The sequence below is a fragment of the Tyto alba genome, unplaced genomic scaffold (genome assembly GCF_018691265.1).
Source record: "Tyto alba isolate M040663 unplaced genomic scaffold, T.alba_DEE_v4.0 Super-Scaffold_5, whole genome shotgun sequence".
NCBI classification, from domain to species: Eukaryota; Metazoa; Chordata; class Aves; order Strigiformes; family Tytonidae; genus Tyto; species Tyto alba.
Window position 1 is genome coordinate 1946811 of NW_024881326.1, and position 25499 is coordinate 1972309.

At 45.9% G+C, this 25499-nt stretch overlaps 1 protein-coding gene across 9 annotated transcripts in view; it reads left to right on the forward strand.

The window, feature by feature from the left end:
- The window catches only part of ARHGEF9 (Cdc42 guanine nucleotide exchange factor 9), a 222706-nt gene that overhangs the window by 103510 nt on the left and 93697 nt on the right, over positions 1–25499 (forward strand). Inside the window, exon 1 of one of the 9 annotated variants that reach the window (XM_032983454.2) lies at positions 662–1655. The exons of 4 other annotated variants lie outside the window; for them this stretch is intronic. In XM_032983454.2, the coding sequence (XP_032839345.1) occupies positions 1647–1655 (9 nt within the window). In that variant the 5' untranslated portion in view covers positions 662–1646. Of the gene's footprint in view, positions 1–661; positions 1656–5506; positions 5598–5660; positions 5763–25499 lie in introns of those variants that run through there. 4 more of the 9 variants (XM_032983455.2, XM_032983456.2, XM_032983458.2 and 1 more) reach the window with 4 other exon arrangements.

Consider the following 25499-nt stretch of genomic DNA (forward strand, 5'->3'; position numbering starts at 1 on the left):
GCTGATGAGCAGCCCCCGTATGCACATTTTACTGCGGAATGCATATGCATTGGCAACCATCATGTATTTGTCTTTGTCTGTAAAATCATTTGCTTTTGCCAGCTGAGCACCTCTTTTAGTGGGTGTGTGACACCTCCCGAAGGTAACTGCCTGTTCTGGGATCTAAGAACTGGCTTTGGGGTAGCAACTGGCACCTGGACCAGGAACCCTGAGTGTGTATGCAAATTTATTGTAGGGATCCCCCATCCTGTCCTCCCCCCAACCCCCCCTTTTGTACATCTCTATCTGGAGAATCAGAATTCAATTTAACTCTTAGAATAGAGAAACCCAGTGCAGGACTGAGGAGAGAAGAGATGCGATAGATTTACGATGGGATGATGTGCGTAGTATTGTACAGAGCTAAAAAGCGATTCCCCCTACAACATTCCCACGTTACAAGGCTCACAATGAATTTCCAAGTTACCAAGGGTTGCCTTTTTGTTATTTTGGCTGCTTTTCTCCCCGGCTCTTTCTCCTGCTCCCCTACCTGGTCTGAGCAGGCTCCTAGCAGCGCTGGCTTTTTTTTTGCCGGCGTTTAATATTTTCCATCCGAAGCTTAGCGCAGGCGGGACAGACGGGGCAGACGTGTCCCCGCCGTACAAAGGCAGCGAGGGACGGGGATCTGCGTTGCACAGAAAGCCTGGAGACGCCTTCCTGGAGCTCAGCGTTGGCATCCGACCGCGCCGCCGGCTTCCCGGCTCCCCGCCCAGCTCTGTTTTCCGAACTGCTGCAAAAAAGTAAAGAGGGAAAAACCATGCCTGCATGGCGCTCCCTGTCACGGCGGGCGGAAGATTCGCGTATTTATGGAGCCAGCGCTTCCTTCTGCGTTTGACTGACAGCCAGGATCCCGGCGCTGCCTGGTCACTGGAGCTGATTTGTATGCGAAAGGGTCCGCCTCGCACCGAGAGATGCAGCCGCAGCAGCTTGCAGAGCTGTCACACTCACACAGGCTTCTTATCTGCACTGGCTTGACGAATTAAAAAGCAAGCCAGCCAGCAAGAGCGAGACCGGGAGAGAGAGGGGGGAAGAGAGAGAGAGAGAAGCTTGCAGACAGCGCTCGCTTTCTTTTCCTAAAGGAAGGATTTTGCATCTTAAGTGCTCACTGGTTGTGATGATGCTTCACTTAGCGGGCTCCAGAATGAGCTAGAGACAGCAGATAGGGGGATAAACTAAAAGCAGACCACAAAGCATTACGAACAAAACCACAACCAGGAACAGTTTTCTCCTCTATTCTAGCATGGTGGATGTATGGACAGTCTTACAGAGCAGAGGTTGACTTCTCCAAATCTGCCAGCCCCACATCTTGAACACTACAGTGTTCTGCATTGCACCATGACCTTGGATGTTCAAACGGTGGTCGTTTTTGCAGTGATTGTGGTGCTATTGCTTGTGAATGTCATACTCATGTTCTTCCTGGGCACTCGTTAAATGGATTTTTTCTCCTGAGCTGTTGGGGGCTACTACTACCACTAGCAATTCAACAAGAGAGCAAGAGCGAGAGAGAGAGAGAGAGAAAGGCGAGAGAGAGAGAGAGAAAGAGAGAGAGAGAGATTTCTTACTGAGGGGGGAAACGCGTTGAGCTTCAACATGGCCTCGCTGTGATATGTATGACGTTGGTATATTATCTCTCCCTAAATCTTTTGTCATGTCTTGTCTTTTAAGTATGCCTGTAAGTGTACCTGCTTTTGCCTGGGTTTTAAATGTGATAAATAATAGTAATCCATTCATATATCGTTCTGTGCTAGCGAGATAGAGCTATACATATTTAGTTAGAAGCAGAGTGAAAATATCTTTCTGTGGTAAGCACTGGCTGTGTAATTTTGCTTCCTTTAACGTAGAGACTCAAGTTAATAATAAGTCATTTTGTGTGAAATTTCTAGCAAGCAGTTAATGTGCAATGTCTGTGAGAGTAACCATGTAGCTGCCAGGTGAGAGGTGGTGGTGTGTGCAATTGAATCGAGCTCTGGACATTTTTAAGGGGGGGATGAGAAATCCTATTAAAGGATTAAATCTTTGCTAAAATAACATTCAGCCACAAAAAAAGGGAGAGAAATTCTACTTACTTTATTTATCTGTGTTGCCTTGATGATCTGACTTGATTTCTCAATATTCAGCCCAAAAGCCTCCAAATTCTACGTCCACACTGATGTAGCCTAGCTCCTTTCTTTAAAGATGCGAGAGGGACTGAAACATAACCTGCTGGGTTTTTTTTTCCTGTTTGTATGTGGTTTATATGTCTGCAAATTGGGAAGGAGGGATCAAAGAGAAAAAGGGGAATGCATGCCTTGTTTTTCTTTGCTAAAGCAACAGATACAGAGGGGATGGGTTCTGCTTTGATTTCTCCAGAAATTTTATTTTGGCTTTCTTTTCTTTCATGTGTGTGTATGCATGTGTGTGTATATATAGATATATAAGATTTTTGGTAATTTATTTAAGAAAAATCTTTGCCCACCTCAAGGATAACAAGATTTTTAGATGAGTTGTTTTGCGTGACTTTATTTACATTGATTTTCTTGAAAATTAAGTGCGAAGTTGTATATTATAGGCTTGTTGAAAAGGTTTCCACTAGTTAGAGGTCCTTCTGTTGAAAGATGTCTAGACCAGAATTGCAATGTTTACAGCTTGGAAGCAGAGCTGGTCGGGGGGTTCGAGTGTCAGTGCATGAAGTTTAGAGAGAATATGAAGGGAATGTCTGAGAAGAGTAATGTCTTTTCCTCTTGAAAATATGTCTCTCTACTGTGTTACTGTTAGAAATCATAAGGATTTTTATAGATTATTTTCCCCTCTGGAAAAATCAGAATTACTCAAAGCAAACAAACAAAAAAATCACAGTTTGAATATGTTTACATCTCTTGCTAACGTTCACCGGAATGATACTGCCTTGATAATTTAACTAGTTCGTGCTAATTCAAGCTGCCTGTTGTTTATCTGATGTCCTCTACTAATTGGGGAAAAAAAAAAAAAAAAAATCACGTAACTGGTTCATAAATATCTAGCTGGAGCTTATAGATGGAGATGTATAATTATTTCCATGTGAGAGTCGTCTGCTGCAAGTTAAATGCATAGCTGGGCTTAGGAGCTGATTTCTTTTTGGCTGGTGGCATGATTGGAAATTGAGTTAAATGCTGCAGATCTGACACTTTCAAAGTGGCTTTAGCTGTAAATGAAAGAGAAAAAAAAAAAAAAATTCCCTGAGTCCCGGGGTGATAACAGTTGGTCCCCAAAGCTGACAAGAAGTGGTCAGTGGCCGTAGCCCATCTCAATGGGTAGAAAAGCCAAGACCCAGGGGTACAAACCCAGCAAAGATGCTCCGGTGCCTGCTGGCTCTGCTTCCCCCTCTTCACTTGTAGCTATCTGTGCAAGAGGTATCGGCTTCACTTCCTAAGAGATCGAGGGAATCTTCTTTTTATAATAATAATAATTAAAAAAAAAAGATGCTGAGGATAGTGTTTGGGTTGTTAAACAGCTCAAATTTGCTTTATTTTCTTGTTAGCTATCATATGTCATTAATTTTATAGGTTGCAGAATCTCCTCGAAATATAATAAATGAGCAAAGATCACCATGGAAAGGGAATCAATAAAACAAGAGCCAAAATCGTCCTTTCAGTGAAACAGTTTTAAGCGACATAGTGATTTGGAGGAGTAAGGGTGGAAAAATGAGGAAAAAACCATAACCAGAACAAAACCGCGAGTTAAAACCGGAATGCAACTGTGTCTGAATGTTTATTTTCCTCAAGGTTAGCTCTCTGGCAGGAAGGTTTACCTTTCAATCAGATTTCTGCGAGGACTGCTTGGTACCTAACATGGTTTTCCAGTGCGTGCAAAGCGCATTCCTTGATCCGGAGCTTGTACTTCTCGGGTGGTATTTGGGAGGCGTGCGTGTCCGCGGCGGCGGGTGTTACCGCGTGTGGCAGGAGCGGCCGCGGCCCTTTGCTAATTCCTGCGAGCCCTTTCTGGTTCCAGCCGTGGGATTGTGTGTGGCTGGGGGGATCTCCGACTGGTGGGGGGTGCATGGGGAGGACGAGGGTGTCGTGCACGCTCAGCTACCGGGGGAGTGATCGCTGGGAGCTTCTTTTTTTTTTTTTTTTTTTTTTTCCATCCTGGAACGTGCTTGAGAGAATTAATGTAATTTTATCACAACTTTCTCGCCTGCTGTTCTCCCAAGGGCTGGTGGAGTCAGAGAAAGCAGGTTTATGCAGAGCAAGGTGAGCGTGAAAGTTGGGAGCAGGAAAGTTTGTTATTGTAGCAACACAGTTCCTGTTATATCAGGCTTCCTGGTGCGCTTTTGGGGAAAGAGAGGAATTAAGCCTAAAAACTGAGCAGGGGCTGGGGTTTCTGCTTGTTGAGTTTGATCCCTGTTTCCCACCCCCCAGTCCTCAGTGGCCACCTCTTCAAACAGGCCTTGAGCCACCTGCCCCAACCCCTTTTTTTTTGTAGTTTTGCGCCCGCAATTTTGCATTTTCCAAGCCTGCAGGGGAGCTTCGAACTGCCTGGTTTGCAGGAGCAATTAGCGAGTTAAACAACTCCGTCTTGCCGTACTTTTCGGGAGTGGCTCAACCCACAGAGTCTGCATTAGCAGCTTTTTGGGGTGACAGCGTTCCCAGTCGCTTGCAGTAGACCCCCTGTACTTGTAAGTGACTGCGTTTGCAAAATCTGGCGTGTAATTTGCACTCCGTAAAATATCTACGTGTAGGGGAGCTTTCCGTCTCCCTGAGCTCCGTGGGACGATTTGGGTCACGCGTGTGGCTGGTTGCAGTGGGGTTCGTGGGAGTGGTTTGGCCCCACAGCTCCCCCCATTTGTGGCCGTTGAGTTCTTCATGATTGTGGGGATGCTCAAGCCCAGGGACGGGAAAGAGGGATCGTTCCTTTCAATAAATCAAAGCACTGACCCTCTGGAAAATACAGCCCCAAAGAAAAAATACTAATTTGTATGCAAATAGCATATTTATAATGCATAAAATCTCTTTCAGTGATTGCTCCTGTGTATTTGCTAAGGCTGGGTGATGGGAGACCTGCCTTGCTGTTTGTCTGCTTAAGCAGGATTCAATGTTATTTGCCACAGGATTCATGAAAATGCCTCTGACTGTATCATAGCAACCCTGTTTCACACAGTCCATAAAAAGTCCATTCCTCCTGAGCGGCAATCCGCCGTCTTAAAGATTCAGGCACCCTTCATGCCACGGGGAAAGGGTGCATTTCTCCCTCTCTGAATGCTTCAGAAAAAGCATACGTGTCAGGATGATCCCTGCTAGTCCCGCGTTCACTGTGCTTTTAACGCTCTTTCTTTAAGGCTAATAAGAGGGTTTCCTTTCTTTTTTTCTTTTTTTTTTTTTTTTTAAAGGCTTCCTCCCCCACCCCGGCTATTTCCCACCTCTGTTTTAAACCTCACATGACAAGTTAAAAGGGGGACGGGACAGCTCAGAGGTCTCTGACGTGATGGTTCTTTTCTGTCCTGCCATTTGGATTTTCCCCCAGGATGGCAGCAGCACAGCACTTGCTTATGCTTTGTAGTGAATGAAGATCTGCCCAGATTCGAGCCCTTCTGTGGGAATGCAGAGGTGCTTTCTCATCCCGTAGATGAATGTTGTTAAGAGCTGCATGTTCACCTGACTCCTGCCCCCATCTGTTTGCATAATGTGGTTATATTTCTTTTTGGATCAGGTATTCAGTACACAGCCCAACTGCTGTGTATAATGTCTGAAGGAAAATTGCCAAAAATCCATGTAAGTTTTGGGTTTGGTTTGTTATTTTTTTTTTTTCTCTCTAATTTGTGAATAGAACCCCTCCTCTGTATTGTTCATTTCATTTTGTTGTTGTTCTTTGATTTCTGTATTTAATGAATGTTGGTTGTGGTGGGAGATCCCTTTGTGTACAGTGCTTGCTTGCCTGCATGTATGTATGTATTATGCCTGTATTGTATCTGTGTGTGCTATATGTTGTTAATAATGCATCTGTATTGGTGAGGAGGGGGGACTTCTGTATTTTGTACTCACAATGTGTGTCTTTCTCAACTGGGTGTGATAATCGTGTTCAATGTGTATCTCCCAGTGAAATGTTGAGAGCTATTTTGATAAAATGCAGGGATTTGTCCTCTATATGCAGAATCTCCAATGACCAGAAGTTAGGAAGCTTGAGGAAAACTTCCTAACATTAATAATTGTGTAATAATTGTCCTGTTGTGAAGAGGATGTTTGTTCAGGGGTTACAGCGGTGGCAGAGGGTAGTTCTGCTGCATCTTGGGCTTGCCACTGATTTACTGTATGGCCTTGGGCATGTTCCTTCGCCACCTCCTCGTGACTCCTCTTTCCCAGTTGTAGAAGGGGAACATCACCCGTTACCGAGGTGTAGCCGTGACCGACTGACTCCTATTCCTTCCCTCTCTGCACTGGCCTGTGGCTGCAAAGCGGTGTTGTTCTGGTCAGGTGGCCGGGGTGGACGACGTGTGCGTGCGTGCGCACGTTGGCCCAGCTACACGTAGCTGAATTTTGCCCGTTGGAACTCTCGTAGATGGCAAGCTGTAGTGATTTATGCTTCTCACTAAAAATAGATGCTGCTGGAGGAACCGTGATTTTTTTTTTTTTTTTTTTTTTTTTTTTATTTTATTTTATTGGTTATGTTTGAATTTCTTTCCTGAGTGGAAATGAGGCTTAATCTGAAAGAGCCCACAGCTGGCCAGGTTGTCTCTAACCCTGCTGTCCTCCTCGCCAGCAAAGGACCATGCAGCCTCAACTGCTTGTTTCCAGTTTTTGTAGACTATTGCTCCTGCGTTGTCAGGAACACCGCGCTGACGGCATCTTCACCGAGACATCAGGGCTCAGGGCAAGAAGCACTCAGAGCTCTCCTGTTGATGAATGTGTTGGGCAGGCCTGAAAGCTTTACCACGCAAATTCAAGAGGGCCTTAAGGGGTGAAGGAGCACCCGCATGAAGGTATTTAAAGAATTGCGTCTGGATTTCAACTGACTCTGGTTTATTCGTACAGAAAATTTTATAGGAGTGTGTTGCTTTGGGGAGCTCCCCCTGCTCCCATTACAGAGCCAGGGAAACTGAGGCATGCGGCGGGCGGAGTGTGGCGGGGTGAGGATCAGCAGCAGAACTGGGAGCAGGAGCAAAGCTCCGGGCCCGTCGGTCGCTCCGCTTGCTTGGCTGTGCTACCTGCTCTTAACCCTCCGTGAAGCAAGGCGGGCAGGCTTGCCGCTTGGTTTCTGGCTCCTGTGTTTTCATCTGACCCTTGCCATTTGGAAGTGTCAGAGGGACAGGCTTGGACTGGGGAGCCAGCTGCCGGCGGTCGGGGGGAGGATCTCTTTCAGGGGATTTCAGAGCTCCCAGCGTAGCAGACTCCTGGAGCAGAAAAGTCTGTCCATGCCCGTGTGGAAGGTCCCAGGAGGTTTAGCGCCTGCCCCTTCTTTCACATCAGCTGAGACATACATAACGTATAGACTGCTGGCAGTGATTGTGTTTCTATTTTAGGCAGCATCTCCGGCTAAGTAAAGCAGGGGCTACACTGCAAGCCGCTTTGCTCTGCGATCTTGTTTGAGCCTCCGAGGGGTGAACTGCTTCTCTAACCCTGGTGCCTTCCCCTGGGACCTGAGCAGGGCTGGCGAGGCAGCCAGCCCCAGCCCCCATGGGCGCTCGGGTGAGAGCAGGCAGCCCTGTCGTGGTGACACTCCAGCCACGGAGGTAAAACAGCCTCCGTCAGCGGCATCACCCATTGCCACAGCGTGGGGTAAGGCAGCCCGACCTGGCAGCCTGTCTCTTTTTGGATAAAACTCAAAGTGAATTTCTAGGTCATTTATTAGATTATTTTACTGCCCCACCACACGCACGGGCAGCTGTGTGCTCTGGCATCCTTTCCTCCTTGAGCTAAGCTGCCTCCCCGCATTGCTGCCGTGCCACGGTGCGCCCCAGGGAGCTCTGCGGTTTTGCCGGGGTGGGGGGGACGGGACGGGGCTGTAGGTGAAGTGGTTCTTCTTGCTTTTTTTTTTTTTCTGGTGGGGAAAGCAGCGTGCCCGTCTATCCTATTGCCTCCCAAGACCGTGGCCTCTGTCCCCAGCTCTGCTCCCCCGCCTGCCTCCTGTGGTGACCTTCGTGGAGCATATTCTGCCTGGAACCATGAGGGTAATTGTCATCGGGTTTGCAGCACGAGCAGGGATGTACCTGAACATTCTGGCTGTGCCCCGTGCCACCAGAGAGCCAACTCAGCCTCACCAGGCATCAAAAAAATCCCTGGATGTTGCTGTTTGTTCTCATCAGTTCCCTCTTGATACTCGGGATGTTTGCCCTGAGAGTGTCTGTTTCTAAAGGGTTAAGCTTCTCCTGGTGCCGGTTCTTGGGTCTTTAAGCCGCTATAAGGGAGCTCAGAGCTCCCAAGAGCAGTGGCAGCTCACACTTGAAAGATGCTGGGAGAGGGATTCAGCCAAACTACCAGGATTTTGAAAGTAGCAAAGATCCTAACTGCGTAGGGGGTGTTTCTTGTAATTGAAAAAGTGCAATATGGCCTCAGCTACGCAAATATAAATTTAGATAAATACCCTAAGGATCAGTCTTTTACCCTGATAAGCTGTGGGCTAATTTGCTGGGCATATCTGTAGAAAAGTTTTGTCAAGTAAAATTGTTCTATTTGAAAAAAAAGCATCAGGCTCTTGCTGGCACTATTGGAAAACAGGTTTTTTTCAAAGGATTTCTACGGACCACATTCCTCATGCTATTTCTGATGCTTCCACTCTCCTGTATTGTATTCAGTATATCTGACAAGGTTTTCTTAATAGGTTGTGCACTGAAGTTTCTGTTCTGATACCAAATTTAGGGAAGGCTTGTTATCTAAAATTCTTTCTTCCTGGCTTGATAAGGTGCTGATTAATTTTATGCAACTCTCTTTCCTTATCTAGTTGAGCTTCAGACAATTTTAGTATAATTTTGGAAAACTGTGATCAGTCTTTAATGTTTGCTTTTAAGGTCCGTTCCAAAGGCTTTTAGGCATGCTGGATGTTTGGTCTTTTGTGAAGTTCTATGAGAATTAAGTTAAAAAGTAACAATTGTAGAACAGGTTTTGAATCCAGATGAAACTTGTTAAAGTTTCTGTAAAACGAGAAAGCGCATCCTTTGAATGGCAGCTGACTGTGATGTAGTTTGAGGAGTTAAATTAGATTTGTGTTACTCCAGTGTTGCGTATCTGCGAAGCTGGATCCGTAAAACAGAGAATGCTAATGGTGCCCATATGAGGGAATGCAAATATGTGTGTACTGACCGGGTAGAGAGGGATGAAGGGGAGGGACTGTTCCCTCTCTGTAGGGGTGTGGAAGGGCAGGGGCAGCTTCTCGTACCTCTGCCTTGTGCCTCCGAGAAGGGCTGCGGGGGGCCCAGGGTGCTGGGCTGGGGAACCACCTCCTGCTTCTGCCGAAAAGCACCGGCACGAGGAGGAGACAGCGCAAGGAGGACGGTTGTGTCTGTTCCACGTAGCCGTCTCGCTCGTGGCGAGGAGCGGGGCTCTCCGGGGCCGCGGTGCCGTCGCCAGCAGCTCCCACCCTGGCTGGGGCGGCCAGGAAACTCAGCTGTCATCGGTGGAGAGCGTCTGCCTTGATTTCGTGATCAGGAGTTGACACCTGGATAGATTTTCAATCTCCTCTGGTCCAGGGTAGATGAATCTCTCGTCCGATGCCCAGCAGCAGATCGATCCCATCTCCTGGACACCGAGGGTTTTGCAGAAGCGTCTAAAAGTCTTTCCTAAAGAATTAAAAGTGCATGCATGCGCAGAGCAAAGAAACTAAACCTCCCAAAGCTGCAGGCTGGGAAAGAATATGCTTAAGCCTAACCAGCTGCCTTGTAATTACAAGTCTTCAACCAGGAGGAGCCTGGCTTCTTCGGTGCATACCTTGGGAGTATATTCATGGGTGTTAACAGGATCGAGACCCTAGATTTATGGAGTTTAGACAGCACTGAGCTCGCTCTCCCCGCTGCAGGAGTGGGTGCGGAAGAGCCAGGTGCTGGTGCCAGCCCTGCTGAGGTGGGATTGCAAATTGTCACACTGGCCCCAACTCTCACAAAAGCCATTTTCCCAGCTTGATTTGAAGCTCACTATGAGGCTGTGTCTAGTCCCAGAGCCCCGGTTTGGCTGGAGGTTGTAGGCAGTGCATTCCTGGTACTTCTTATTTTGCCATCTCCCCCTGTAACTTCCCGGTTTCTTGTTCTCCTCCTACACTCCCTGTGTTAAACAGTTGCTGTGTTTTGCCCCAGAAAATGGTGATGGTTTAATCTATCTCCAGTGTGTTTTTTTTAGAACAGATGCCAGGCTGTCCCTCACTCTCATCCTCGCACACAACAACGTGCATATATGTGCATGTGTGTGCAGGCATTTGTGCATCTTCATATATCTTTTTACGTATACAGGGAAACATATAGATTAAAACATGTGTGCATATGTTTTCCTTCCCAGATATATTTTGGAAAATATGAGTCAGCAGCAGGCAAGAACACATTACATAATCTCTGGGAGTGAAGAAAACCTTGCAATTTATTAGGAGGCAGGCTTTCTGCAAGCAGCATTTTTTAACATCATTTTGTTACTACACATTGGTGTGTGCCTCTCGGTCAGCAGCCTTATTTCCATCGTACACAGTTGTGTCCAATGCAGAAATGTAGTCCCAGTAGCCTTGGGTTTTGTTATATTTTTAAACCCCGCAGTAACAATAGCAGAGTCTCAGGGCTGTGATGATGATAATGACTTTTCTCCTCTTCCTTAACATGTTTTCCTGCAAAGGCTCTGTGATTTTCCTTTTTGCTTCCCCCCACTCCCCACCTCCTGCTGTTTTCTATAAAATCTCAGCTCTGAGAGAAATCACACATGAGTGCAGCTGGAAATAAATGTTGCCCCCTCCGCCTCCCCTCTGCTCACGGCCACCCACCTCCACCGCCTACACCCAAATGGGAGAGTGAAGTCAAAATCCACTTTTAGCCCTCGTCTCCTGCTCTTGCACGGCTCTCCCCGCAAGCTCATTTCCAACGCCGTGCAGAGCGCCGTGGCTGTGCCTGCCGTACAAGCAGAGGGTGAAATTTGGAGGGGGTTGAACACCATTTTTACGGCTTCTGCAGCCACAGGAGCACTTGTCTGGCCCCATCGGCAGCCGTGCTATCATAACATCACTGCCTTAACATAAGGGGACGAGAGAGGACACGCTGTTTGCTGCTTGGTCACTAATTGTCACAGGGAGTGGGGAGCATCGTGAATTATGGAGAGAGGAGCGCAGACGAAAAACCAAGGAAGATGGATCTGGCCCAAGCCAGAGAGCAGTAACTTCAGGGGGTTTGAATCCCACATCCTGGGCTACAAGGGGTGTTGTGAGTCATGGCACGCGCGTCGCGGGATGCTGGAAGCAGTGGGGCACCGAGCAGAGCACGGTGGTTGGGTGCTCTTACCCTCTTCCCGGTGCTGTATCTCAGTTTCTCCATCTCTAACGCCAGGCTTAATGCCAGGCTGTTCAGTCAAACCCCTGCATTTCTGAAGGATGCTTTGAAAGCCTAGGAGTGGAATGGGCACTAGCAGAATTAAAGGAAATAAAGAAAAGGGCTTATTTGTTTATTTTTAATTTGCCCAATAAAAACGAAAGGTTTGGAACTGCTTTTATCTCCCAGGGCACTGCAAGTACTTCCGCTGTGGCTAAGCTAGCGGTTGCCTTTCAAGCAAAGAGAAAGCTCTGTTGTGGTTTTAAAGTATCAAAGCCTTCCCAAGGAGGCAGTAAATTGCCATGCTGGCTGAAACCAGGAGTGCAAGTAGCTCCGTGCCCTGTCTGGGACAGTGTCTGAGACACACGCTGTAGAGAAAATTGAGAGAGACACAATAATTGATGGTGACGGAATAACCTGTTTATCCAGAGCACTCTGTCTTCACCCCCATTAGCTCGTGAGTTTCTGATGCTTGGAGACAAGAGAATTTAAATCTTCCGTATTTTTTAAAACCACAAAAGTCTCTGCTCTAACCAGGAAATTCTCGTGAGCTCAGCAGAGGGCATGTGCTCTTCAGCCCACCATCCATCAGGGCTCTCCATATTTTATTCAGAGCGGGGTTTGAGCTGTGTGCATCTGCCCAGTGTTTGGAGCAGCTGGGGAATGGCAGAGCACTCCTGGGGCTGGGGTTTGGGGGAGCTGCTCCCCATTTCCAGCCTCTCTGCAGCCCCATGGATGATGCTGCAGAGGCCATTTCATCTTTCTACATCTTTGTTTCTCTTTCTGTAAAACGTGCAGAAGGAAATTGCCCTTTTCTGTTAAATGGCTTGAGAGCTGAGGGTGAAAAGTGCCGTATTTGAGGCAGATGGGGTGATAGCAGACTGAGGGCTGCTGAAAAATGCCCCCTTACCCTTCGCAGGCAAAGGGGAGAGGGGAGATGGGCTTTGCAGGGGGCCTCGGGTAGACCAGAGCTCCCAGGCAGGCTGCTCCCTCCTTTAGTTAAATCCTTGATTTCCACCGGAGATCCCAACGGAGGTGAGATGCCAAATGATGTCAGTGGGGTTCCACCAAAGATTAATTTGGCCCCAAATATTTTGCATACGCGATATCAGGTTGCATCCTTACTATTTTCACTGTTTTAAACAGGATTCAGCTCAATAAGGTCTCCATGCCTCTTTAGAGCCTTCAATCGTTGCTCATTAATAATACAGTCGCTGTCTGTTATTAATTGATCAAAATTAGGCTTTTTTGTTTCTCTAAGCGTTTTGTGGTATTTCTGTGCAGTTAAGAAATTAATCTGCGTTAAGTAGGAAAACCAAAGTAAAAATAGTAGCACTGGAGTAGTAGCTTTTCAGTTGTTCGCGGCGTAAGCTCCGGGGCAGAGCCGTTCAGGGGAACCCATAATCCTCGCCTCGTAGCCGGTGAGGAGGCACGGGAGAGGCTCAAAGGAATAGCCCAGAAGCCACCCAGGGCACCCCAGCCCTCCTCTGGGTGCTGGGATCCCCCTGGAAGTGCTGGCTCACTGACTGAGGGATGTGCCCAAATCTTTCCTTTTAGAGCGTCTGCGTTTGGCCATCCTCTCCCCAAAAGGAAGGTTGGTCCCTGGGGCATGTTCCCTCCTGTTTGTCAAACCTGGCAGGAAACGTCTGTAGTGGTTAGTCTCAGATGGTCATGAAAGACTTCCACTCGCTCCTTTGAACAGTCCTCCCACAGCTGAAAGCATCTCACCGTCACTAGCAGTGGGTTTAGGTTTCTTTTATTGCCCTTTTTTTCCTTTCTGTTTCTCCTGCAGACAGTTTTACCTTTGCATTTTTTGTTTTGTTTTGTTTTGCTTTTTTGGTTGTTTTTTTTTTTTTTTTTTTTTTTTTTTTGGTTTGTTTTTTGGTTGTTTTTTTTTTTTTTTTTTTTTTTTGCAGCTCAGGTTGAAATTCAAGCAAGAATAATACTTGACATTCTTCATTCCAGCATCTTAAAAATATATTCTGAAGTTGGATTACTTAAAAGCCTTTGTCCTATATAAATATATAAATACCTGAGTACTTTTTCCATTTTAAAATGGAAACGGGTGCCTGAAAACCCTCAAAAGTCAAATGAAGATCAAGGGCTTGGGGCTACTAGCAGTTTTCTTTCTGTGTTATCCACAGGAGCTCAAGACTATGGTGGTATAGGATAAGTGCAAAGGGACTGCTATGCTGGTAAGCATCTGTAAAACTCAACCCTGATGTTTTTGAGGGCTGGGCTTGTTGTCTGACATGCCTCCTGCTGGCCTGGCTGGAAATCTTTTATTTGATCATCTTGCTTTTGTGTCCATCCCTCTGCAACAATGGCCAGCAAATGGCTGGAGTGGGGCTAATGGTAGCGCTGCCCTTTTCAGCGGTAGCAGGACTTAATTTACAAGCTTTTCAGAAAAGCAAAGCTGTTTTCTCGTAGTTCATCCCTCCTCACCATTTTCTTCCCTCCCTGTGACTCACGAGCAGGAATCAGGACCATAGATGGGAATTTATGTCCTGGAGGCTTGTAACAAGGGTATCCTGAGGGTTCAGGGCGGCTCACAAAACAATTGCCTCTGATAAATGCTCAGAGGTTTCCGTGTGTTTTCTCAGCAGCTGTAGTCAATGCTCACAGTGAGTATTTTCACCACTGACTAGCTATTCACAGCAAAATGTTACAAGGCTGTGTAAGCCACCAACAGCATAATCTTGTAGTAATAAAACATAAAAATGGATGCAGAGTGATTTGGCCAGAAGAAGAGTGGAAAGAAAAAGATGGTTAAAATCTAAGGAGTGGCTGTTGAAATGCAAAAGGATCTAGAAAGCAAGGATGCAAAAATAAAATCTGAAACGGAAATGAGTAACATTTTTACAACATTGTATAACTCATTTTAATTGCAATCCATCTAGAAATCTATTTGAGGCAAGAAATCAATTCAGAATTGTAGAGCAAAGCATTGGTCCTCCAGATGTTTGCAGCTTTCTGGATTGTTATTTTCAGCTTCCTTCCACAGTTTTTTTGAATCCCTTCTTCCTTGCAGTCGCCGTGGAAAGACTCCCCCCTGGTTGTGTTGCAGGTGGGGCAGTAAATGGGGTGTCCTGGGGCTTTCTGCTCTGAATTTTCTCTCTCGTCATCTCTTGAGAAAAAACGTGCGGTGGTTGTACCGGTGAGCACGGGGGTTTGGAAGGTGGAAGCCCCAGGGTTTCTGTAGGATAACCCTGCTTTGGAGCGGACCACATTACATCTTCCAGGCTGGACTGGGGTGGTCAGGATGGATTGTTGCCCAAGCACAGGGAGCTTCTGTTTTCCCTAGGCAATACTTCTGTACGAGTGGCACCTCTGTGGCCATGCTGGGCTGTTTACTCTGATCACCGCTTAAGTACATTAGATCTGATCGTGCAACATAGGTGTTATAGCTGCCTAAGCATCTGGTATTTATCTTTCACCGGATATATTCTCAGTGTGCTTAATAGACTGGTTGAAGTCCATCAATGTTGAAGGCTTCTGATATCTGGCAGGCTGTGGTCCGTTTGTCTTGGCAGCATTAAGTCCTGAATCTAACAGATGTCATCGGTGTCATTCCCAGCAGTCTCCTGAAAGGCCAGCGTGGTGCACCTGGCATTTCTCTTGTATTTGGCTGCATTTGTGAAGGAGGTTTTACCTTGTTTCTTGTCCATCTTGAGCGTTCGGAGATGCTGATGGTGATTTGCACTGAATCCAGTTCCTGGTGAGCTCTGTGCAGAGGCTAAAGCAGCAATGTGCCCGGGCAGAGCCCAGCTCTGCTGCCAAGCCACCCCGTCGCGCGGGAGCAGCGTCCCTCTCCTCCTGGGAGGTGGGTTCTGCTTCACGCTGCCTGTCACGGCCTTCTGGGAGCTCCTGCTTACCCACGCTCACAATTTGGCTTTGGGTTGTGCAGGTTTTTTGTGCGTCAGGGATTCGAGGAGCTAACGGCTCGCTGGCTGCTTCCAGAATGTCCCTTTAGACTTGGTCTCCTCCTGCCTCTTGAATTCCCTGGGGTGCTGGGAGCTGGACTCAAGCAGTGGGGCAGGAAGCAAGCAACCCAGGAGGCAACCCAGGCTCCTCAAAGAGCAGACATGTGTTTGGAAGTCAGGTTTGCAGCTGTGTGAGTGCTTGAAATAGGAATCCAAGGAAAGGGGAGGTTTACCTGACAGCCAGACACTTAGAAAGATTTCCCAGCAGAATGGCCGAAACCACAAGTAGTTGACTCCAGACATGCAATATCTCCTCTGACCTCCTTCCTCGCTTCCAAGTGTGTCCCCCTCACCTCGTCTCTCTCAGACTGTCCTTACATGCCCAGCAGAAACATATTTGTTACTGCTCCAACCCATCTGGGGAATGATAGTGCTACATGCTGTTACTTAGCGGGAGCTACGCTGACCTTCCTGCTTGGGTGAGGAGGAAATTTCCCTCGTGGGACAGCACAGCATGGTTTGGCTGATTCATCTTTTCACATTAGTGATAGATGCGGTCTCTAGTCCTTGTTTCTGCTGACAGGATATTAAATGCTTTCACGTTTAAATTACTGGCTTAAAGCAACATCGAGAAATGGAAAGAGTTTGCAGTAGGTTTGCCAAGTTGGGATGAATCTGAAGAGAGTGCTTTGCAGAAAAACCATCCGTAGTCTGGGAAGGAGGCAAGGAAAGGGGAGATGCAGGCTTTTCCAAATCAAGAGAGTGCAGGTGAAAGAGGGAGAAAGATATAATGCAGGAAGTAAAACTAAGTATGGAGGAGTGATGTTATAAAGGGAAAACTGGGGCTGCAGATCAGGACAAATTAGAACATGCAGAAAATGTAATCCACTAGGCCATGGATTTGTGTTTCTGGAAAATAACTGAAGTGGCTTCACGTGGGACAGTTCTCATGAGATTGCAGAAAATACCAGAACAAGTACTCAAGGGGACAGTCTTCCTTTGGCTTTGAGCAGAACAGATGATTCAAATATGTTTTTTTCAAGCATAGAGCCCACTGAATTGCGAGGAGCACTGCATTTTCTCACATGCAGCCACCTCTGGGCAGCACAGCTCAATGAAGGGGCAGCACCAGCAGGATTTGCACAAAATAGAGTTTATTGTAATGTCAACTGCAGAGAGGAGCAGCAGACCTCCCAAGGACAGATGGATTCATGAGTAGAAGGGCTCTGGAAACGGGCCGTTGGTAACGCTGGAGCAGAGAGGAAGGGAATATTTTATTATTATTACCTGGAGTGGATTCAAGCTTTAAACAGATGGCAGGATTTGCCAGGTTGACTGTGCTAGAAAGCTGGGCGTTGGAGACTTGCAAGCCAGTCAGTCCCATCCATCACTCTGGCTACAGGGTCCTGCGTCCACCAGTGCTTTGTGAACCTGAAAAGACTGGTTAAGTAAAAGGTCAGGGTTTGGTTTGGTGGTGTAGACTATGGTTATAGGTGCTAGGAGTTTATGCTACAAATAAATCCTGGTTTTGGCACCTCTCCTAAAGAAGAAGAAACAAATAAGTGAGATATTTCATATGCTGGATTCAGTGTTTTGATTATTGCTTTTGAAAGATTGATAGAGGTGGATTTGGCTGTAAGAAAAGGATTTATATTGGCTGTTCAATAGCCAACTCCAAACCTTCCTGATCTCTATAGTGTAGTCAGAACTTCCCTGGATTTATGGGTGACCTTAGAGAGCACAAGCAGTATTTGGTCAGCCGGGGTGCTAGAGAGACAAGGCTATGGAGTCTTATCTGTGTCCAGCAGCTTCAATATCTTATTTTTAAAAAGGATCCTGTATTCATTACCAAGAGCATCGTGTTCTTCTCACATTAAAAAAGTTTTAATTGTTAAATAACTCTGTCTCATCCTGTGCTACTTATTCATAAACTCTCCCTACTTTGCACCGATGAATAAATATAAAACAGATTTCCCACCCCTCCCATTTTCTTTACCTGCAGTAGCACCAGCCATTTTAAAACTGAGCTGAAACTCCAGGGTTCTTGCTAATGCTGATGGACCTAATGGGGGAGAACACTGGGGAGGGATTCTGGGAGTCTGGAAATGAGGCCAAGACCTTTGAAACCATGAACCAGATTCTCGGTCAACTAAAGTTTCTGAGCTTTCCTCATTTGTTAGAAAATCACAAGATTCTTAGAGCTATAAGATTTTAATTTTTCATCTTAGACTATCGTGTACTGAAATAAGATATCAATAATTTAAACCTATCCACTCCAGTTTCTGGAGAATCATTTTGAAACAGTAGTAAATATGCAACCAATTTCTGGAGAAAAGCATAAAGGTTTAGTCTTTTTGGAGTTTGTATTAATGAATATTACCAGGTATTTGCCTAGTCTCAGGGCATTTGTAAGGTGCTTTCTACGCATACTTACTACCCATCCAACCCCAGGAAAAGGCTCTTTTTTGCTACCTGATGTAATCAAAAGCAAAGAATATAAAATGCTCGTTGGCTGTTGCATGCTCACAAACACACATAGTGTGCAACAAGGCGTTGGTTTGTAGGGACTCACATCAGAAATTACCTGCACAGGGGTTGTGGGTGTGTAATCACACACCTACAGAGCAGTTTAAAGGTGACCCTCTGTGCATGCAAGAAATCTTGAGTTGTGTGCAGCTTCGGAGAACCAAACATATACACATTACTGCAAATGAGTTTGGACACATGGGACTTAAGGAGTTTCTTACATGTACAGTTATTGCATGTACAGAGACAGACCTCTGCTGCTCATGGATTTACACAGATGCCTGCCCATTCTCACTCAAATCCATGATATTTTATTGTTGCTTTGAAGACTCTTTCTAAAAATTCCTTGGCGTTTATCCAAAAAGAGCGCCGATAGCCTTAACTCATTTCCTTCACATCAAATCATGAAGCTCATCAATAGCAATCTCAGACTCCAGCAGGGAACACAAAGGCATTTTGGATTTGACACCCTCAGTAGCCTTGTGGTAAATAGGTCATTACTAATACAATAGCATTAATAAACAACAATGTATAAATTTAGAGAGTTAGAAATGATGGTGTTTGTGGCCCTTTTTCTTTGGTAGCAGATATTATTTCTAGTGCCAGCAGAATGACTTAGGTAATATTTGCTTGTTACTTTATGGAATCAATGAACAGCATCTTATCGTAGGTTTGTGTCTGGGGATTGACAAATGCTCAGGTGCTTTTGTACCTCTGGTTGTTTTATTAACTAACGTGAGCTTAAAAAACATGGTGAAACCCAGGAGATCACTGCTGCTAGTCCTGTCGCTGCAGACTGGAACTCAAACCAGTTCATTGGAGCCTTTTCCCAGCGAGATGCTCTCAGAGCCTTTGATTTTTCCAACAGGAATGTCACGCACGATAGAGGGACTCAAAGGGGCCAGTTCTACCTTTAAAGTCTAGGTTTAATTTTTTTCTGTTAAAAAAAAAAATGTGTTTCGACAGTTTGTCACATCAGCTCAGCCTGCCACGTCGTGGGCAGTGAAGTGTTAGGAAGGAAAAGCAAAAAGTATTTTGATGAAGGATCAAGTCAACTCACTGATGTTTTTTGAACATCTCCTGTGTTGACCTTGGTCTGTGCAGACGTGTGCCTGCTCCTCTGGCTCTCTCGTCTCTGGGAGAGCTTCTGGAGGTGCTGGGAGAATTGCCAGGCAGAATTTGGGGAGATTTGGGTAAAATTTTTGAAGAGGATTTGCTGGAGGTTTGTGCTTTTCAGCAGAGACATTTTGCCAGCTTCTCCTGAATTGAAGTCTCCATCATGTGTTTATTTTTGAACTGAGGAGGAGGGAAGGAGGGAGGTATCATCATCAGGCATTTTTATAGCTGTGGAGAGTGGGGAGGGCAAAGTCTGCGTATCACAAGAGACCCTAAATCTCCATGCTCGGGTTCAAGAAAAGCACAAAGCCAGTCTCTCTTGTGGGTTGTTTTTTTTTTTTTTTCAGTAGACAAACATTTAATTATTTTACCTGATGAATCAGCTGAGAGAACTACAAAAGATAATGTACTTCTATTTTTGTATCTTATACTAATGAGGCTCGGGCTAGAATTTTCCCCTGTATGATTGGCTAGAACAAGGTAGGAAAAATTCAGAGGGAGAGGCGGAGGGAGCGAGACGCTGAACATTTAGCAGTGTGCATGTATGCAGTTTGGAGAAAATGTGCAACGCCTTAGTGCAACAGAGGGCTTGGAAAGCAAGGAGAAAAGCGTTTTATTCATATAAAATTATCACTAGGGGATGGGCTTCTCTGGGAGGAGCTGTGGCAGCGGGTGGATGGAGGCAGCGGTGTCGTCAGGCCTGTGCTGCTGGCTCCGGTTCCTTGGCACCGCGGCTGAGCGGCAGGGCTGTGCACCGGGACCGTGTTGCAGAGCCCCTAGCCACCAGCGTGGTCTCGCTTGCTTTCCGTAAAGCATCCTCTTTGACTTGGCAGGATTTAAGCACTCCATCAAAAGTTCATTAATATGTTCAGTGAGAGACACACGGCTGCGTACAGCCTGCTAGCAAACACCAGGGAGAGGAACGTAATGGACCAGACTAGATCAAAGAGAGCAAAAAGCGTGTAGTGCCTTCACTATGAGTGGAGAAATAGCTGCAGAGGAGAGCCCAGGTAGTGGTGCGGGGGCTTAGGGCTGACCTGCCTTGACACGTTAATCTTAACCGCAGTATTTGACACCTTGGCACTGCAGTGATCGATGCCTCCTAAACACCTTTGCTGGGTGGCAGCTAGAGAGCGCGGGCTGAGGGCTCGGTGCTCAGGCTTAGCTAAGGTTGGTGTTTGAGGTTTAGCATCAAGATGAAAATCAAGCTTAAAGTCTCTGTATCTGATAGCACGTTCTCCAGCAATTTCAGTCCCAGACAGCAGAGATTTGGCCTTGCCGCTCGGAATCCGGCTGTGCTGGGAGTCAGCCTGGTAGGATTTGGTTTGCAGCTATGATGAAATCAGGAATTAGATCTAGGGTTGTGTACGGAGCAGCCCACGTGAGCCAGTTGTTTCAGAGCTGAGAAACTGCTCCTAAATTGCTCAAATGCTGCTGAAAGGTTCAAATTAAAGGTCTGAGGATTTGACATTTTCTTTCATAAAAAAAAGAGAGGCAGTAATCAACGTACAGAGCCGGTGAGTGATTTTATTAATTTGCTGAACTGCAGTGTTGTCATTCAGTGGAAAATAAGACATTGGTTTTTATTTGTGAAACATGAGTGGGAAAAGTAAAGTATAAATCACAAACAAGCAGCATTCACTTAGGTTTTCCAGCAGCTGATTTGAGCAAACCCAAGGGACCTGAAGACCACAGATCCTCCACTTCCTTGCTTATATTTTGGGAGTAATAATGTGCAATGTATGCACCTCAGAGAAAGCAGCTGTAATATTTTATTTCTTGAATAGTTGTGTCATTGGTTCGACCTCCTTTGAAGGGGACAAAGAGAGGCTGCATGCCCAGGGAGAAAAACCAAGGGAAGTGAGGAGTGCTCTTGAAGAGTCACCCTCAGATAGCAGAAGATCTATGTAGAAATTTGTCCTCTTAAAAGGGGCCCAAATGTGGAACGCTGTTTTATAGTGCCCGTAAAAAGAGCTGTTAATAAAATTAATCTGGAAGGGCAGGGCAGCATGGAAAGAAAGATGGATTTTACAACCCTAACGTACAGTAGATGAAAAGTGTAAATCCAGCCCTGGCTGAGAGTGTCTGGAAAGCATTACTGTCTGACCCCAAGTAATGTTGCAGCTTCAGTCCCAACTGGACAGATACCCACACCACTACCACCATTACCATAATTCATGTCCCTGTTTGAAGATATAGTTGTCGAGGCCAAAGACTGAACTGCCTTGAGCCCGAGCGATTGCCCGTTGTAGCTATCAGTAACTTGGTGTGGCGCTGCCGCGGCTGCCGTACGTTGCGTGCGTGTCGCAGGACTTCAGTCTGTCAGGGAAACGACGGCGCGTCCGTAAGGGCAGGGAGAGGGAGAAAAAAGGAAAAGATGAACCACTTTGATCAATTCAGAGCGTCCTTTACGGGAAATATGAACCTACGCACATGTAGGAGATTTATGGAAAATGTGAAGACAAGGGAAAGCGGGCAGCACGGTCGTGCATGACGCTGAGGTTTGTCATCTGATGCTGATAAGTCTGAAGGGTCCCATGGTGGGTTGTTTTAGCTTCTCAGGAAAAGTTTTATCTCAAGAATGCAAAGAGCTTAGAACATTAGGAAGCAGAAAAAAGTAAATAACACCAAAGTTAACTCAGGCCAACAGTGAACTCTTGCGCATAGGAAGCACAAAACCTGACAGCTGGATCTTTGATAAAAGCTAATGGCTGAGGCTTCCCTGGTTCACAGGGACTGTGCTTGTGTTTCTGGCATTTTAAAAATTGAAGCTTGAAAATCTGGGAGAAATAGACTTTTTATTTGGTTAGTGTTTTGGACCTATAAAACTGAAAGTCATCATACCCTACAGAACATTTGAGGTGATTGGGGAATATAGCATTCCTTAATAAACTCTACGGGTTTTAGAGACTTCTTACCTTTTCATAGCAGCATAGGGGTATGACCTCTATAATGTTCAACAGGATACTTGAAAAATTGAGACCAATTTAACAAGAATAGCTGCCGCCTTGGTGCTCCAGCTCTTCTATTCCTCTCTGGCTAGAGTTAAGTTCATAATGGGCTAACTGAACCTTTTAGTTGCTAAAGAAGAGATTGTTGTGGTCTGGGCATAAGGGACTAGATTGTGACAGATACTTTATCAGAACCGTATGTCCATGGCTAGAATAACAAACTGAAATGTCCTAACTACAGTATTTTGAAGAAAGTCAGAAATTGTCAGTCTTTGCATATTTTCAAGGTTATTTCTGGCCATTATAACAAAATATAATGTTATTTGGGAGTTCTGGGGAATACAAAACCTTGTGGATAAAGAGGAGATGTACCAGTCATTCGCTAGCTGATGTTACTTGACATGTCGGGGGTAACTGTGTTTGCACCAGACCTAAAGCAAAGACCCAAGTCCCAAACATGCCAGCTGCAAACCTGAAATCCCTCAACAGAGGTGTTTTTCTATATCTGGAATTCTGAATGCTGTATGTCTGAAAATCAGAAGAACCAATTTGTTTAAGATAAGTGGTGCATATCAGAATTCTGTGGCACTGTGATTTTAAGCCTTCTGGGATGCCAGGTTTGTCTTTTACCCTGTTTTCTCTTTGTTTCTAAATTAAAGTTGCCCCATTTGCTGCACCAGGCAGAGGATGCCGGTACTATGGCATCTGCAAGCGGAATACTCTGTTTTCTGCACTCTTGTGAATTTTGCTGCTGAAGGTCTGTGTGTTTGCAGGATGAGCACCAGTACTTGTACGTACGTATGTCAGTGGCACTTTGGAAGAGCAGCCAGAATAAATGTTATTACGTTTCTTTAATACATGGTATTTCCGAAGGTGAAATAAGAATGTGGCTGCCTTTCCCCTGCAAGAAGCTCAAGTGAGCTTTTAGAAAGGCTAGAGAATAGTGTGCTACAGGAGTTTTCAGTCTTTTAACCCTTCTCTAATTGAAGAATAATTCTTTGCTGTTCAATGCAGAACAGTGAGTTTCTTTAGGGGTCACAGAGCACCTCCCTCTTTTTAATATTGCCTTACTGATGAGTTGAGTCTGAACTGAGAATTAATTACTGTAATACTTCCTCTAAACCTTCTGTCCCGGAGGCTGGTCCCTTGCAAAGCCAGAGAGTGGGCAGCCGTCAACCTCTAGTAATGACTACTTCGGACTGGTGCATGCTTAAACCAAAGAAATTCAAGAGTTATTTTGATAGATGTAAGAAGGGAGAGGCATAGGTAGGAAATGCGGCGGCACCGCTCACGTCACCTGTAAGTTAACATCCTCTCCTGACATCTATGATCCTTTATGTCAAGGTGTTTGGAAGACAGGGTTGAAAGAAGGGGCTTGGTCTGAAGCTTGTTTAGGGCAGAAGTGCTTTGCTGAGAGAAAAGGATCCATCAGGCTCGGAGGGGATGCTGGCACTGTTGCAAACCCCAGTGTCTTTCCTTACCAAGAGATTAACTCGTCTGCGCTGGCCGTGGGATTTATCCATGTGCTCTGGAGCGAGTGGCACAACCCCAGACTGTCCCAGGGAGCTGTCCTCCTGCACGAAGGTCTTTGTTTGAAAGCAGGGATTAAATTACATTTTTAAAAGCCCGAACAACCGAGCAAAAAATCTACTGGCTGGGTTGTTGGGGGGTAAAAGGAACTGTGCAGCCAGGAGAGTTGCTCTTCCCATCAGAGCATAGCAAACCACACCGTGAGATCTTGTGGGTGATGGAGAGTGGGAAAGATCAGTCATAAACTGCAGTTAGTCCTAATCAAGATTGTTTTTTCCTCGCTCACACGTGTGCTGGCAGGCTGGCATGTCACTCGCCAAAGCCACCGCAATACTAACGTTTCTAGCAGGCGACCGAGCCGACGGTCCACCCGTCTCCTTGTCCTTCCTCCTCCCCCAGCGGAGTTTGAGGTTGGTTTGCTCGGGATTCATTAACATGTTAATCCTCCTGCTAGGCTGCACAAGGCCCCACTCGCCAGGCTGGGCCTGGTATCTGCAGTTGCTGCAGAAAAAAAGTGATTGCCTCTCTGTGTCATGACCACAGCGAAAGAAAATAACTGAGGTGTTTGATCTTGATGGCAGAGAGGTTTTGGAGGGGTGTGGGCAGTGTCTTTGGGGCCTTCATTATATTCTATGTAACACATAGTGAATGGGTGATGAGTGTGTAATTACTGTTGCGGTACCTTCATCTCCTTTGCAGTCTTTCAGAAACAAGGCACACACAGGTGTGCTGCGTACACACACATTATGCAAAAAAAAAATGCTTTGTATCAGTATTTGCAAATTAATGAAATCAAAAAGCTCAGAGAAAAGCTCTGTTGCTCATTATCCAGAAACAGCACTGAAAGACAGAGAATTTCATGCAGGACACAAAAAAAAAAAAAAAAAAAAAAAAAAAACCCAAAAAAAAAACAACAACCAAACACTCAGAAAAGCAAAGAAGAAGGAAAGTCCCCCCAGGTTTCAGTTCAAGAATTACCCTGATGTATAAGCTGCCCACGGTTTTCTCTGCAAAATATCCCTTGGGTCCCTCTCAGTCTGGAATTATTTCCAGAGCTGAGGGTGGGAAGTGGAGATGCAGCAAATAAGGCACCTTTTCAGCAGGAGCCGTCGGGCTCTGCCGCAGGAGCCCAGCAGCCTGGCACAGCTCCTTGCCTTCCCGGTGAGCAGCATCCAGCCGGCCGGGAGCTGCCGGGTCTGCCAGCTTGTTTGCAAAGGTTGTAATCTTTAAGGTGTCAAGCAGCAGAGTTTTAAAAGAACAGAAAGAAATCTCCCTTCTACAAGGCACAAATAAAAAGAGGGTGGTTTAAAAACTCCTGTTACTGCCTCCGGCGCTGCAGTGGAAGGAAGTGCATGTGCAGAGCAGTTTTCCCCATGGACAGCAGATGCTTTCCTGATTGTCCACTTGGGGGAATCCAGTTTTTATTTTCATTTTTCTTTAGTTTCTCTAGTTTTTCTTCAGTTTCTTTATTTTTCCTAAGCATTCTTAGGATCATCCTGTGCTTGTAAGCCCTGCTGTACTGGATTTATGAATGAAAAAAGCATGTGAGGGGGTATGGGGAGGAGGTTATATTGTGTTGAGCTTAATTTCTATTAAAAATCCATGCTATTAGAGAAAAGGAGTTTCTGTTCTGATTGAATCAAGGAATTGGGGATAAGATGCTGTAAAGTGCTTGGGAGCTTAAAATGCAAGATCATGGATCTGAGACCTGCATCACCCTTTAGGCACCACAGAAATCTGGGGTCAAACCGTAGACAAGTGATACGTAGTGATGCTTTGCAGCCCTGCTCCGAGCTGCCCCGGGGAGGCCAGACACTGCTGCTGTCTCCCGGCTTAGCACTGGGGAGTTTGCCCTGAGCCTGGGAAGATCTTTGGGGTGGATGTACTATTCTGTGAGTGTTTTCATCGAGGCGAAAGTAGCATCGCACAAACCTTGGTAGCAATAGGGACCAAGGAGCTGGTGGAGTTAGCCGGTTT